At 45.4% G+C, this 14,261-nt stretch overlaps 1 protein-coding gene across 6 annotated transcripts in view; it reads right to left on the bottom strand.

The window, feature by feature from the left end:
• The window catches only part of DLGAP2 (discs, large (Drosophila) homolog-associated protein 2), a 667,132-nt gene that overhangs the window by 73,330 nt on the left and 579,541 nt on the right, over positions 1 to 14,261 (bottom strand). For all 6 annotated transcript variants that reach the window (XM_021074622.1, XM_021074619.1, XM_021074620.1 and 3 more), the window contains one exon: positions 9,052 to 9,263. In XM_021074622.1, coding sequence (XP_020930281.1) covers positions 9,052 to 9,263 — 212 coding nt within the window. The remainder of the gene's footprint in view (positions 1 to 9,051; positions 9,264 to 14,261) is intronic.

The following is a 14,261-nucleotide window of genomic DNA, read 5'->3' as shown; positions in this document are numbered from 1 at the left end:
ATTTGACCCCTAGCCTGGAAACCTCCGTATGCCACAGGTACCGCCTAAAAAAGACAAAAAAAAATAAAAAGAAAAAAGAAGAATTATTGCTGTTTCTGTTGTGGTTAAGTGGGACAAGAACTCAACATAGTGTCCATGAGGATATGGGTTTGATCCCTGGCCTTGCTCAGTGGGTTAAGGATCTGGAGTTGCCGTGAGCTGCAGAGTGGTGGCAGATGCAGGTCAGATCTGGCGATGCCGTGGCTGTGGCATAGGTCTCAGCCTGATTCGGTTCCTGGCCTTGGAACTTCCATATGCCATAGGTGCGACCTTAAAAAGAAAGAAAAAAAAAAAAAAAGAATTATGACACAAGGTGTGCGGGATGTGACAAATGGAAAACTCTCAGTATGGGAACTTTTCACTAGTTAGAAGTCACGGGTAATGGAATGGGGTCCTGGGAGGGAGGCCGTGCTGGAAAAGCCCTTGACCGTCTGGGCCGGGGGATGTTTGAAGGTCTGTCCAACTACTCATGGTGGTGTTGGGGGTGGACGTGATTTTAGAGAGCTTCTCATTCAGCAGTGCTCACATGCTTACCCCTTCCACTTCGTCAAGGAAGGGGGTTCCATGGCGACAACACCAAGCTCTGAGAACTCCCAGGGTTGTCTCTCCACAAGCGTCTCTCACTATATGTCTCAGGAAAATGAGCCTTGGAGACACTACCGGGAATAAATTTCCCTTAATGGCTTTAAAACCCACGTAAAATTATAATTCCACTTATAGCTGGAAAGACTAATAAAGTCACTGAGCATAAATCTACTACCATGGTAACTTTACAACACAAGGATAATTTGTTTTAAATGCAGAATTATTGTTGGAAAAACAGTACTTATAGGTTATGAGGGAGCTTAGACAATAAAACTGATTTCAATATCTTTTCTTATTTTAACACTCATATACGCTTTTGGAAAAAATGTAGAACACAGTTAAAAGCAGAAGTTCCCTTTGTGACTCAGTGGTAACAAACCCAATTAGTATCCATGAGGTCACAGGTTCGATCCCTGGCCCTGCTCAGTGGGTTAAGATCTGGCATTTCTGTGAGTTGTGGCGTAGGCCGCAGATGTGGCTCAGATCTGGTGTTGCTGTGGCTGTGGTGTAGGCAGGCAGCTATAGCTCTGATTCAACCCCTAGCCTGGGAACTTCCACATGCCATGGGTGTGGCCTAAAAAAAAAGAAAGAAATGAAGAAAGAAAATAGTTAAAAGAAAATAAAATTCAGCTATAAATCCACCACCTGGAGATAGCCATTACTAATATTTTAATGCCTTCCTGTATTAGTTTTCTGTTGCTGTGTCTGATGGTTAATTTTATGTGTGACTTGGTTAGACTGTGGGACCCAGATATTTGGTCAAACAGTAATATAGATAGGAGACTTTGAGTAAGCAGATCACCCTCCATAATATGGGTGGGCCTTGTCCAATCAGTTGAAGGTCTTAAGGTCTTCCTTTTCAATGAAGAGAAATTGTGCCTCCAGACTCTCTTCAGACTTAAGCTGGAGCATCAATTCTTCCTCCAGCCTCTAGCCTGCCAGCATGCCCAATCATGGAAGTCAACTCCTTATGGTTAATCTCTCTGTGCCTCCATCTCTCTCTCTCTCCACACACACACACACACACACACACACACACACACACACACACACACACACTCCCTATGTTTCTGGAGAACCCTAATACACTGCATAGCACATTACCATAAATTCAGTGGCTTAAAGAAACACTCAAGTGTCAGCTCAGATTAGAACTGAGCTCACGATCTGGCATGGTGTGACGGAGTCCTTCTCTGCTCACACTGTCACAGATGGACATCAAGGCACCAGCCGGACCGAGTTCTCTGGGAAGAATTAACATAAATAATTTTGACATATTTTGCTGAATTTCACAATAAAAGAGACTTAAAACCCATTTTATTAATATCAATAAAATGGTTATTTCAAAAGCAATTTCATTCATCAAAACTTCACTTTTTTAACTCCGTGAAAATGATTTCTGTCATTTTAAATTAACTGTTTAGTTTTAGGGGCCTAGTTCATATCTTGGCAATCTGACATTTATTTATTTACTTAATATTATCTCAGTTACATACTCAGTTCCTAGCACACAATTATTGGATGAATAAATAAGCAGATTCATATGTTAAGTATCATATACTGAGGAAGACAATGATTTCAACAGAATAAATCGATGTTACTACATTTGAGAGAAATGCACATAATACGACTTAGTAAAAATTATTGCTGCTTCCGATTTGCTATTCAGTTTAATTTTATTTCATTTGCCCCCAAATCTTACAGATTTGCCTCTCTTTGCTCTAATTTCCTCATTCACTGCATCGTCTGGAAACACAGTCAAGGCTTTGACAGCCATTGGCTTCTGGCTTGTTAACAGAAAGCCCTGACTGACTCCCACAGGCATGTTCAGCTGATCCATCTGCTGCTGCCATCAGACATCTGAATCCTACAAAAGTAGAGTGACTTGTGTTTAAAGAGTGATCTCTTTCAACACTCTTCATTGTTCAAGTGTGACAAATTCTCTGTCCATTATGCTATCAGAGCTGTCAGTTCACCACGAGATGAATAGAGGAAACGCCCTCAGCTTCTGTGCAGGAAAGCACACATGGTGGTTAGATGAACAGGAGCAAAAATGCACAAAAAGTAGCTCAGCGGTGGTCTAAAGAGTGAGTAAATGAGCTATGAGAGTGATCAGGAACGACTTGACTTTGGGGAAATTGAGAACTTATACAATGAGAAATGGGAAAAAATTGGAAAAAAGGATATGATTTTATCTAAGTTTCTAATCTAGCTCCCCATCCAAAGGGCTGGAAAGAAAAGATGGGCAGTATTAAAAAGTTTACACAATACAAAAGTTTGAAAAAGTAATTCAAATTAAGAAGAATAGGAGTTCCCACTGTGGCTCAGTGGTTAATGAATCTGACTAGCATCCATGAGGATGCAGGTTTGATCTCTGGCCTTGTTCAGTGGGCTCAGGATCTGGCATTACGGTGGCTGTGGTGTAGGCTGGCAGCTGCAACTCTGATTTAACCTCTAGCTTGCAAACCTCCATATGCCAAAAGTATGACCCTAAAAAGCAAACAAAACAAAACAGAAAAACAACAACAAAAAAAAGAAGAATAGTTAATAGTGGCTACATTTTTCCTAGTAAGTTGATCTTTCCTTCATTCAATTCATTCAACCCTTTATCAAGGGGAAAATCAAAACAAAATTGCAGAATATCCAGAAAGTTGTGACAAAAAAGCATTAGTTTATCAAGATATGTGTGATGCAGCTAGAGGTACTCTCTTAGGAATGTTCATAATCTCAAACACTTTGGCAACTAAATAAGCTTTCAGCTGAAGAATGAGAGAAATAACACAATAGAGCTAAGGAAATAGTAGCAGAAAATCAACAGTGAAAGCCTAAATTAATGAATTAGAAAATAAGAGATTAGTAGAAAGTGATAGATCAATGCCAAGAGCTGATTCCACAGTCTGAGACTCAAAAGCTGAGGATTTACTAGAGAAAAAAATTAAAATAAATGAAGAGGCATGAAAATCCATGACTAGAGACAGAAAAAGGCCTTGGTACAGAGCGCGCCCACCTTGCTTCGAAGACAGAATCTCATTGAGCCTGCAAAGCCTGCGGTGGGACTGCCTCACTGGCAGGTGGAGACAGGAGGGGCACAGCACAGGTGCCTCCCCTGCCCTTGTCCCCACCTCCCTTTCAGGTCTGATGAGAGACCTTTTCAGGCACCTAGGAATCCAGGAGGTTGGATCCTATGGAGCTGCAAATACCCACTCTTAATGCTGGCTGCAGCTTCAACGTGGCCTGGCACAGAACTCACCCCTGGTCTCCTCCAGCTGAAATGGAGGGTTTGGAGGTCACCAGCTGAGGGGGAGCAGTGGAAACTGAAAGAGGACACTTCATCATGGAGCATAAAATTCCCTCCTGATTGAAGATTTGCACGTTTAAGGTGTGTGATATTTTCAAGGAGGCAGGCATCTGGTCCTCTTTGGACTAATTGTTAGGGAGTTTAAGGAACTGAGTGAATGTGTATCTGCTCTGCTCTCACACATCTTTTTTTTTTTTATTTTTCCTTTCATTTTTGGGCTGCATATGGAAATTTTCAGGCTAGGAGTGGAATCATAGCTGCAGCTGCTGGCCTTCACCACAGCCACAGCAAAGTGGAAGCTGAACCATGACTGTGACGTACACCACAGCTGCAGCAACACTGGGTCCTTCAACCCACTGTGCTGGACCAGGGATCAAATCATTGTCCTGTCACTGCAGAGACATTGCCGACCCTGTTGTGCCACAATGGGCACTCCTTTGTTTGTTTATTTATTTATTTATTTATTTAGCTTTTTAGGGCTGCACCCCTGGCATATGGAGGTTCCCAGGTTGGGGTGAAATAGGAGCTACGGCTGCCGGCCTACGCCACAGCCACAGCAACGCTGGATCTGAGCCTCACCTGCAACCTACACCACAGCTCATGGCAACACTAGATCCTTAACCCACTAAGCAAGGCCAGGGATTGAACCTGCAACCTCATGGTTCCTAGTTGGATTTGTTTCCACTGCGCCACGATGGGAAATCGGATGGGCATTCCTCAATTTATGATCTTTATTTTTTGAAACTTTAAAACAGATGATATTACTGGTGCCCTTAATAGCAGTTCACTTTTTAAGCTGATTAGCAATGATCCCTGACTAGTGATTCACAGGAGGTTAGTTCTATACCTCCATTCAGTGAGTGTGGAGCACATGGAAGATGCTACACAGTAAAGACAGGATGGCAATGATAAACAGGACATTTCTAGCCCTCAGAGAGCCCGAGGCTACTGGGGAGAGCACACAGGTGAATGGCAGAAGTGAGCACAGAGCACTCTAGCACCATACACCGGGAAGTGACTCAGGGAGACTCCCAGGAGGAGGTGATCCTGAGCTGGTGCTGAAGGGTGAACAGAGCACGTCAGTGTGAGGCTGCACGGCAGCCAGGAGACTGCAGGGAGTTAGGTGAGGCTGGAAGGCAGATTTCCAGTCTGGGGATCAGTGGGAAGGAAGCAGGCTGGGAGGAGCTGGATTGCGAGGAACCTGCCGTGGGCTCAGCTAGGTTACCAGGTGTGCAGATGCTCAGAAACAGGACGTTGAGGGGAGGGGGCCTGGGATACGCAGGGCTTGGGGCTGGTGTGTGAAAGGTGCTAGGAGCTGTGGATCTGAGGAGACTGAGAGCCCAAGTTCACAATGGAGTCCCAGCATCAGGAAGGAGCAAAACCTGATGCCCTGGAGGTGGGAAAGGTGGCCCTGATGGACCTCCAGGGAATCTTCTAGATGGTTCTGAACACCCTGTGTCCTTTCAAAGGTTTCTTGGGGTGACTTGGCTGTGTCTCAGAAGTAGACCCAATTCCTCTCCAAGAACCAAGGAGATAACTATTTGTCATTGACCCATGAATTCCAGGATGGCCACAGAGCCGGTGTCCAATCTGCAAAAGGACTGTCACTGTCATCTGGAGAAAAAGGAAGCTCATGTTTCTCAGGGCCTGTGACACATCTGAGCCCATGTTCCCATCACTTCTCAGGTTCTCCCCTCCAGGGGCAGGGCTCTCCCATGACTCAGTCTTCTCACCAACCACTGGCCCAGAAGGAGGGAGAAGGTGCTGGGGGCTGCCTTACATCTTACACCACCTGATGTGAACACAGCAAGAGGGGAGTGAAGCTGACGTGCGCCTCCTCTTTCTGTCCCAGTTTAATGTTTATTTATTTTTTATTTTTTTATTATCATCTAGGGCTGCACCTGTGGCATATGGAGGTTCCCAGGCCAGGGGTCTAATCAGAGCTTAGCTGCCGGCCTACACCAGAGCCACAGCAATGCCAGATCTGAGCCCCATCTGCAACCTACACCACAGCTCACAGCAATGCTGGATCCCTAACCCACTAAGCGAGGCCAGGGAGCAAACCCACAACCTCATGGTTCCTAGTCCCCATTCATTGACCACTGAGCCACAACGGGAACTCCAAATGTTTATTTCTCACCACAGAGGAGCTGCTTGCATAGATTCCATTTATCATCCTCTGTCTGGTTTTGCAGGCCTCGGTTTTGCCAGTTCTGGTTTGGTTGCTGCCTGTCAGCATCTCTCACTCTCTGGACTGTGGCAGGTGCACGTCCATGAAGCCACCATCACAAGGCAGATATGGAATGTCCTTCTTTGCATAGTCTCAAATGTCTGTCTGTCATTGTATTATTCCATATTCATGCTTGAAGAACTTCCTTTAATGTTTCTTGCAGAACAGGTCTGTTGACAATGATTTGCCTGCTTTTGTTTTTGAAAGAAGATCTTTATTTAATTTTCATTTTTGAAAGATACCTTCTCTAAGTCTAGAATTCCGGGCTATTAGGCTTTTCTTTGAATACTTTATAAAGGTGTCACGTCATTGTTTTATGGCTTGAATAGTTTATAATAAAAAGACTGTTAAAATTTTTTGTTCTCTGTATGTGAGGTGTCTTTTATTTTTTCAAGTTTCCTCTAAGATTTTCTTTTTATCCTTGCTTTCTGGTAGTTTGAAAATGATGTGTGTATAACTGCGCATTTTTGCTTTGTTTTTTTTTTGCTTTTTAGGGCCGCACCCACAGCATATGGAAGTTCCCAGGCTAGGGACCAAATCGGAGTTACAGCTGCTGCCACAGCCACAGCCACAGCAATGCGGGATCTGAGCTGCATCTGTGACCTACACCACAGCTCATGGCAATGCCAGATCCTTAATTCACTGAGCAAGGCCAGGGATGGAACCCGCATCCTCAATGGATCCTAGTCAGGTTTGCTACCACTGAGGCATAACAGAAACTCCTGTATTTGGTATTTATCTTTGATACAAAACCAGGCAAATACACGACAAAAAAAGAAAATTACAGGCCAATATTACTGATGAACATAGATGCAAAAATCCTCAACAAAACATTAGCAAATCAAATCCAACAATATGTTAAAAGGATCATACACCCTGATCAAGTGGAGTTTGTCCCAGGGATGCAAGGATTTTTCAATATCTGCAAATCAATCAGTGTGATACACCACATTAACAAATTAAAGAATAAAACCCATATGATCATCTTGATGGATGTAGAAAAAGCTTTTGATAAGATTCAATATCTTATCTTATCTGATAAAAACCCTCCAGAAAGTGGGCATAGAGGGCATACCTATATACCTATATAGGCATACCTATCTCAACATAATAAAATCTGTAGATAACAAACCCACAGCTAACATCATATTCAATTATGAAAAGCTGAAAGCATTACACTTACAATCAGGAACGAGACAAGGATGTCCATTGTCACCACCTTTTTTTCAACATAATTTTGGAAGTCCTAGCCATAGCAATCAGAAAAGAAAAAGAAATAAAAGGAATCTAAATTGGAAAAGAAGAAGTAAAATTATTACCATTTGTAGATGACATGATGCCACACGTAGAAAAACCTAAAGATGCTACCAGAAAACTACTAGAGCTCATCAATGAATTCAGTAAAGTTGCAGGATACAAAATTAATACACAAAAATCTGCTGTATTTCTATACCCTAACAACGAGAAGTCAGAAAGAGACATTAAGGAAACAATTCTTTTCACCATCACATCAAAGAGAATAAAATACCTAGGAATAAACCTATCTGAGGAGGTAAAAGACCTGATTCTGAAAACTATAAGACGCTGATGAAAGAAATCAAAGAGGACACAAACAGATGGAAAAATATACTGTGACCTTGGACTGGAAGAGTCAGTATTGTAAAATGACTATACCACCCAAGGCAATCTATAGATTCAATGCAAGACTTACCAAATTACCAATGGCACTTTTCTCAGAACTAGAACACAAGATTTAAAAATCGAAATATATGACCCCCCACCTGTGAGTCTATAAAAACTGCAGGCTTTACAGTAATTTACAATTATTTTTTCTTTGCAAATACAGGTTCTATGCCAGGTAGAAAGTGAATATTGCCTTTGTGAGTGGCAAAACAAATGAAACCCTCATAACAGTTGTATATGCAAAATTCACCCTAAAATATTAAAAATACCACATCATCACTGTGGGATTAAGTGAGTTAGTCATAAAGGTACAGTTCACATTTGCCACATGTGAGTTCAGTTCAATTCAAGATTCTAATTTTTCATCCCAAGAGTTCATGCTACCGGATGACAGAGTTTAGTTCACGCTACCAGATGAGTTTATCAGGAGAAGCCACACCACTGTTCACGGGTAGCTGTGCCCATGGGGCCACCGTGGGGAATGACACAAAGGTGACACCCTGATCAAGCCTCATCTGCTCATTACACCACAAGGACAACTTGGGATGCAATGGGCAAAGCACGGAGCTGCGGTTCACCCTCTTGTTGGATCCTCACTCGGAGGACACGCAGCTGGTGGTAGAAAGAGCAGACGGCCCTTTGCCTTTACGTCCAGACTTGGCTGGCAGGACTGACACACACGACAGGGTCACGGCCAAGAACCAGAGTCATATGTCATAGTTCACACCAACAGCCGGGGTTCCAGTTTCTCCTTGTTTATATTTGGGAAATTAGTTGAATTTGTCAAGAGTGTACTTTTGGACAAACATATAAAGCATATGCGATTATATTTGTAAAAGTCATCCAATTCCTCACCCAACCCCACAAAAATTCGTGGCCTATATATGCACTTATAAAGTTACAGTAAATAAGACCCCCCCCCATAGCGATTTTCACACACGCACGCAAATGTGCTCCTGATAAACGACTGGAATAGTCTGAGCAGATACTGAGGGCTGCTGGCTGTGACAGCTCTAAAATGATTATTTGACATAGAAATCACCCATGACTACTTCCTTAAACTACTCTGCAGTAAGTAAATAACTGAAGGCCTGATTGTTTTCTTAAGGACTTGAAAATTGATGGCCATTAGGTCTACTGTTTTCATCCTGGGATGTCTGTAGGGTGACAAGTGGCCCGGAGAAGACAGCCCTGGGGTGGGGAGGTGGGGGCTTACGTTTGCAGCTCTCCCAGCGGCCTGGGTCCGATGGACTTGAGCAGAGGCTCCGGCCGGAGGGTCACCTTGGGGGATGTCTTGGGGCTGGAGTCCGACTCCCCGCTCTCCTCGTCGCCCATGGCCTTGATGTAGCTGCCACTCCTCATCCTCCGGCAGGGGATCTCCTCATCCTTGCCCCCAGGGGGGTACCCAGCCCACTCGTCCTGGGGCACCTAGGGGAGAGCAGACACGTCAGTCCCCTTCCTGCCTCTCTCGACAGATCCTGAGCCCTGAGGATGCGGCTCCTTACGGTCACTTGGCGTTTGTGATCAGACATGGCCTGTCATTCAAACCCCAGAAGGGCCTGAATGTACCATCATTGTTTCCCCCCCATTATAAAAGTGATCAACATTATAGAAAAAGTGAGAAAATGTTACAAAAATAGAATGAGAATAAAACAATCTCAGAACCTAGAAAAAACCACTTCCACTTAGTTTTATTTTCTTCTGGTAGGAAAGCAGCTGAAACCTGAGAAAACTGGAAATAGAGTGGAATCCGGTGTGGAGAAGAAGAGGAAGGAAGAGGGGGCAGAGGGGAGGCCCTGCCTCGTGGTCAGTGCTGACCGGGTGTGGGGGCTGAGCCCAGGTCGGGTGTTGCCACAGGCCAGGGCCCTGCACTCCTAGGGAAGCAACTGGGTCAGATCAGGACGGGGCCCTGAACCACCATCCCTGGCACGTGTCCCCACAGAGTGATGCCCACCCAGCGCTCTCGTGTCAGGTTCAGGTCTGAGTGCTGGCTAAGCCGCGAAGAGGACAAAGCAGGCCCTCATTTGGAGGTCACCCGTCGTCCCCGACGTGGAGCCCTCACACAGTGCAGTGTCACGGACCTTGTCTGGCAAGGTGTCTGACCGATCATGTCCTCCGTGCTCATTCACAAAAGCCAGAACCACGGTGATGGCAGCCAAGAGCAGAGGCCATAGGATCCCAAACACAGTGATGCTGTCCCAGGGTCTGTGGTCAAAGGGCTCGACACATGCTCTTCCTGCTGGAGGCAGGAGTTTCCCACAATGCTCTTGGTGGAGACAGGAAAGGATGCAGTTCTACACTGAGCAGGTCCCAAGTGGGGCTCTTCCTGCGGTAAATACTGAGAGGCTCCTGGTATGCTTTAGCACTAGAAGGAGTCCTGCCATCTTCCCGGCCTGTCTCTCACCACCCTCTCCAGGGACCTGCATGCCTGGCTGGAAAGGCAGGGTTTTCAGCCAAAAGCACCTTTTCTCTCATGTTACAGCCCGGACAGGAAACTGGGATGGAATGTTTGCCTACTGGTGTAAAAGTATCTTCTGTGACTCTGGCCGAGACAAACAGGAGCTGGGCCCCCCGAGAGGCAAGGTGCAAGGGTGGGGACCACAGCCCTTCCAGGCCCCAGTAGTGGCCACTTGGGTGGGTCTTATCTATAGCTTGTGTTGTAAAAGCCCAGGTGGCTTAGGAACGCAGGGCTCACGGAAACACTGTGGGCCATGCAGGAAGAGGAGGGGGCCACATGATGGAGAGTCCAGGTTCTCACTAGACCCTGGCCCCATGGGCTGTGTAGCCCAGGGGACACACAACCCAGCCCCATGGCTGCCAGACAGGGCTTGGGCAGGAGGTATTTCCAAGTTCCTGTGGCTGGGTGCCCAGAGCCTGTCTTCATGTAGTTTTGACCCTGGCGAGTGGTCCAGAACCAAGTGGGCTGCCATGAGTCCACAGATTGCATTGTGGAGTGGAGCCACCAGAGCCTTGGTGGGAGAAATAAACACCCAGGACATGGCAAGAAGCCAGCCACTGGGAGAGCAGGTTGGTTTATGCATGTGGGTTGTTTCCTGACACCAAGGACTTGGGGGCTCCAGGAAGAAATGACCAATGAAAAATGAAGACTGAAGGTCTCTGAGTATTTGACACTCCCGTCCACAGGCCTTTTTACCAAAGGCAGTTTCCAGCAATCAGAACAAATCTCCAAGGCGGAGAAAGGCGTTTCTACACAGCTTTGTGCCAGGAGGTAACTTTTCTATCAGAGGACTTCAGACTATTCACGCCTCTGACTCAGCCATGCCCCCGACAACAGGATTCCAGCCAGCAATAGGGAATTGAGCAGTAGGATAAAAGGAGGGAACAGAGGAGTTCCCATCGTGGCTCAGTAGGTTAAGAACCTGATGTAGTCTCTGTGAGAACATGGGTTCAATCCCCGGCCTTGCTCAGTGGGTTAAGGATCTGGCATTGCCACAAGCTGTGGTATAGATCACACACACAGCTCGGATCCTGCATTGCTGTGGCTGTGGTGTAGGCCGGCAGTGGCAGCTCCGTTTCAACCCCTAGCCTGGGAGCTTCTACTTGTGGCAGCTGTGGCCCTAAAAATGCAAAACAAACAAACAAAAACTGATAATACCAGACAGGATGGCAGGAATTATTTACTATAAGCATACAATGGATACTGCACAGAGCATATGTATTTAGCCAAGCAAGGATGTTCATGGGGCGGGGCGGGGGGGCAATTTTATTTTATTTTATTTTATTTATTTATTTTTTTTATTTTATTTTCCCACTGTACAGCAAGGGGGTCAGGTTATCCTTAGATGTATACATTGCAATTACAGTTTTTTCCCCCACCCTTTGTTCTGTTGCAACATGAGTATCTAGACATAGTTCTCAATGCTACTCAGCAGGATCGGGGGGGCAATTTTAAAGTAGAGTGTGCACTCCATGTTTTATGCATCAGAGCCAGACAGGCCTACATTATGCATGGAAACAGCCAGAAGGACATGGAATCACCATTGGGAGATACTGACTCTGGGTTTCTCAGTGGTTTTTCTTTCTTTCTTTTTAAAAAAATCAATTGATCTATATTTTGGTGGCCATGCCCACTGCACGTGGAAGTTCCCAGACCAGAGATTGAACTTGAGCCACGGCAGTAACAATGCCAGCTCCTTAACTCACTGAGCTACCAGGGAGCTCCTCATCAGTGATTTTTCTTTATACTTATATTTTCTAAATTTTCTGCCCAGACCATATATATTGCTATTATAATACAAAGTAAAAACATATTGATTTAATTTAAGAAAATTCAGTCCTGAGTGGCAACACCTGTCCCTGGAGGAGATAGGCATTAAATAAATTGAATTACGGTTTAATGAGGGCCAAAGAAGCCGACACAGAGGGGAAACAGGAAAGGAACCAAGAGAGGCTGATGAGAAAGGGATGATCTGGGAGGCCTTCCTGGAGGTGACCTCTGGGGCTCTAACTCAATGGGGCTTGATGAGAAGGCAAGGCAGGAGGTACACAAAGGCAAGGCTCCTACAGCCAGCGCCTGGGAACAGGGAGGGGAGGGCGTTCAGGGAGGGAGGCTGGAGGCTGGCCGGGGACAGACGGAGGGGGCCGCATGCCAGGAAGGCCGCATTCTCGCATCCTCGCATTCTCATAGGCGGCTGCATGGAATTTTTGTGAACTAAAAGCACGTTTCTGTAAAAAAACAAAGTAAAGATTTTTTCTAGCAGCTTGTGAATTAACTAGCAAATGAGACCAGCTTGTATTTTTTTTTGTTTCTGATTTAAGCCGCCAATTTCGCAGTCTTTGACAGGAGAAATTTCAATACAGAAGGCGTGTAAACCAGAGCCGAGCACAGGGTATGAATAAGGCTTCCAAAGCATATGTCCTCAGACCATCAAAAGGACAAGGGAGGGACATGGAAATGCCACTGAGCCTCAGTAAATAGCCTTCTTGGGTCCATTACCAAGTCAAAAACCTGCAGCAGGAGGTGTGGGTGGCCCATGTCGGACCCCAAACATTAAGTGCTTTACAGCCTCTGGTGAATGAACAAATGAGCTTCTTTTCACACAGAAAAGCCACTGACCCTGTGAATCCAAGCGTAGTCTTTGCTGCATCTGTGATAATTAATTGCCCTAATTCCCAGCTTGCATAGAGAGTGGAGAGATATTTATAACTTTTACACAAGCATTTTCCAAGGTTGGGTTCTCCTGCTTTTTGGGATCTCCTGCTTTTTGCTTCAGGGAGATTTCAACACTGCATATTAAAATGTCCTTTTTTCTTTTCAAGCAGCGAGGCACAGGTGACAAGGGCCAGGGTTGTGTAATAATATTCTCTTTCAGGTGTCGAAACCAAAGCAGAAAATGCCATCAAACATTGTGTGTCCCTGTAGGGAAATGTCTTCCCCACTCACTCCACAATTTTTATTGGTTTTATTTTAAATGCATGCCAGGCACACGTGCCACTGAGGGTTTAACTGAGAGCAAGAGAGCTCGGTCTCCGTCCTAGGCTTTTCCAGGAAAAGGCATGGTTCCAGGTGGGGCACCCTCTAGGCAGCCGTGACCGCCACAGACCTGGGGGCATGGCCAACCTGCCAGGTACTGGGATGCTTGTTTGCAGGAAGGCGGGACGCAACACGCCTCATGAAGTAGCCCCATGTTTTCTATGCCTCTGAATGTCTGCTTTCCTGTCTATGACTATGGGAGCCTTGAATCTAACTCTACGTATAGAAACCAAAGTTTTTTTGTTTTTTGGCTTTTCTTTTGCTTGGTTTTTCTTTTGCACAGGTTTTAATGAACAATGCATTTTTCAGGACTAACCATGTAAATCAAAGGAAGAGAGAATTTTGTTTGGCGTGATGCTTTACCCAGAACTGTTTATTGTTTGCGAAAATCCCATCAGCCTGGCGGAGGGCAGTGGTCTGAGTCATTCTGAAACCTCTGTGGGTCTGAATTAGGATGAGTCCATATCCAGAAACAAGCTTCTGAACACTTCATTCTGCACACGTGTGTCATGGGCCCAGACATTTTGATATTCAAATTCGTGTTCTTAGTTAAAAGTGACCTTTTTATTTCTCTGTTTTGTTAGAGCTCAAGCAAATGTATAAATAAGCAGACACATGCAGTTGACCCTTGAACAATGCACGGGTGGGGTGGTGCCCCTTCACAAGGTCAAAAGTCTGAGTGCAGCTTCGAGTCAGCCATCCAGGTGCGCAGTTCAGCCCCACTGCAGGACTGACTGCTGAGAAATTCCGCCCGTAACTGGACCATGCAGTTCCAGCCTGTGTGGTTCAGGGTCAGCTGTATACTCAGAATAGCATGTGGAGGTGGGTCACACACAGAGTTTCCTTTGAATCAAGGGGATATTGTGAAATATCATCCTTAGAAACACGACACTTGGCTTGGGAAGTTTAGGAGCCATTGTAGGGGTGGGGGA

This window comes from Sus scrofa, chromosome 15, assembly GCF_000003025.6.
Source record: "Sus scrofa isolate TJ Tabasco breed Duroc chromosome 15, Sscrofa11.1, whole genome shotgun sequence".
NCBI classification, from domain to species: Eukaryota; Metazoa; Chordata; class Mammalia; order Artiodactyla; family Suidae; genus Sus; species Sus scrofa.
Note: the sequence above shows the minus strand (reverse complement) of the source record. Positions and strands in the feature narration are given on the sequence as shown.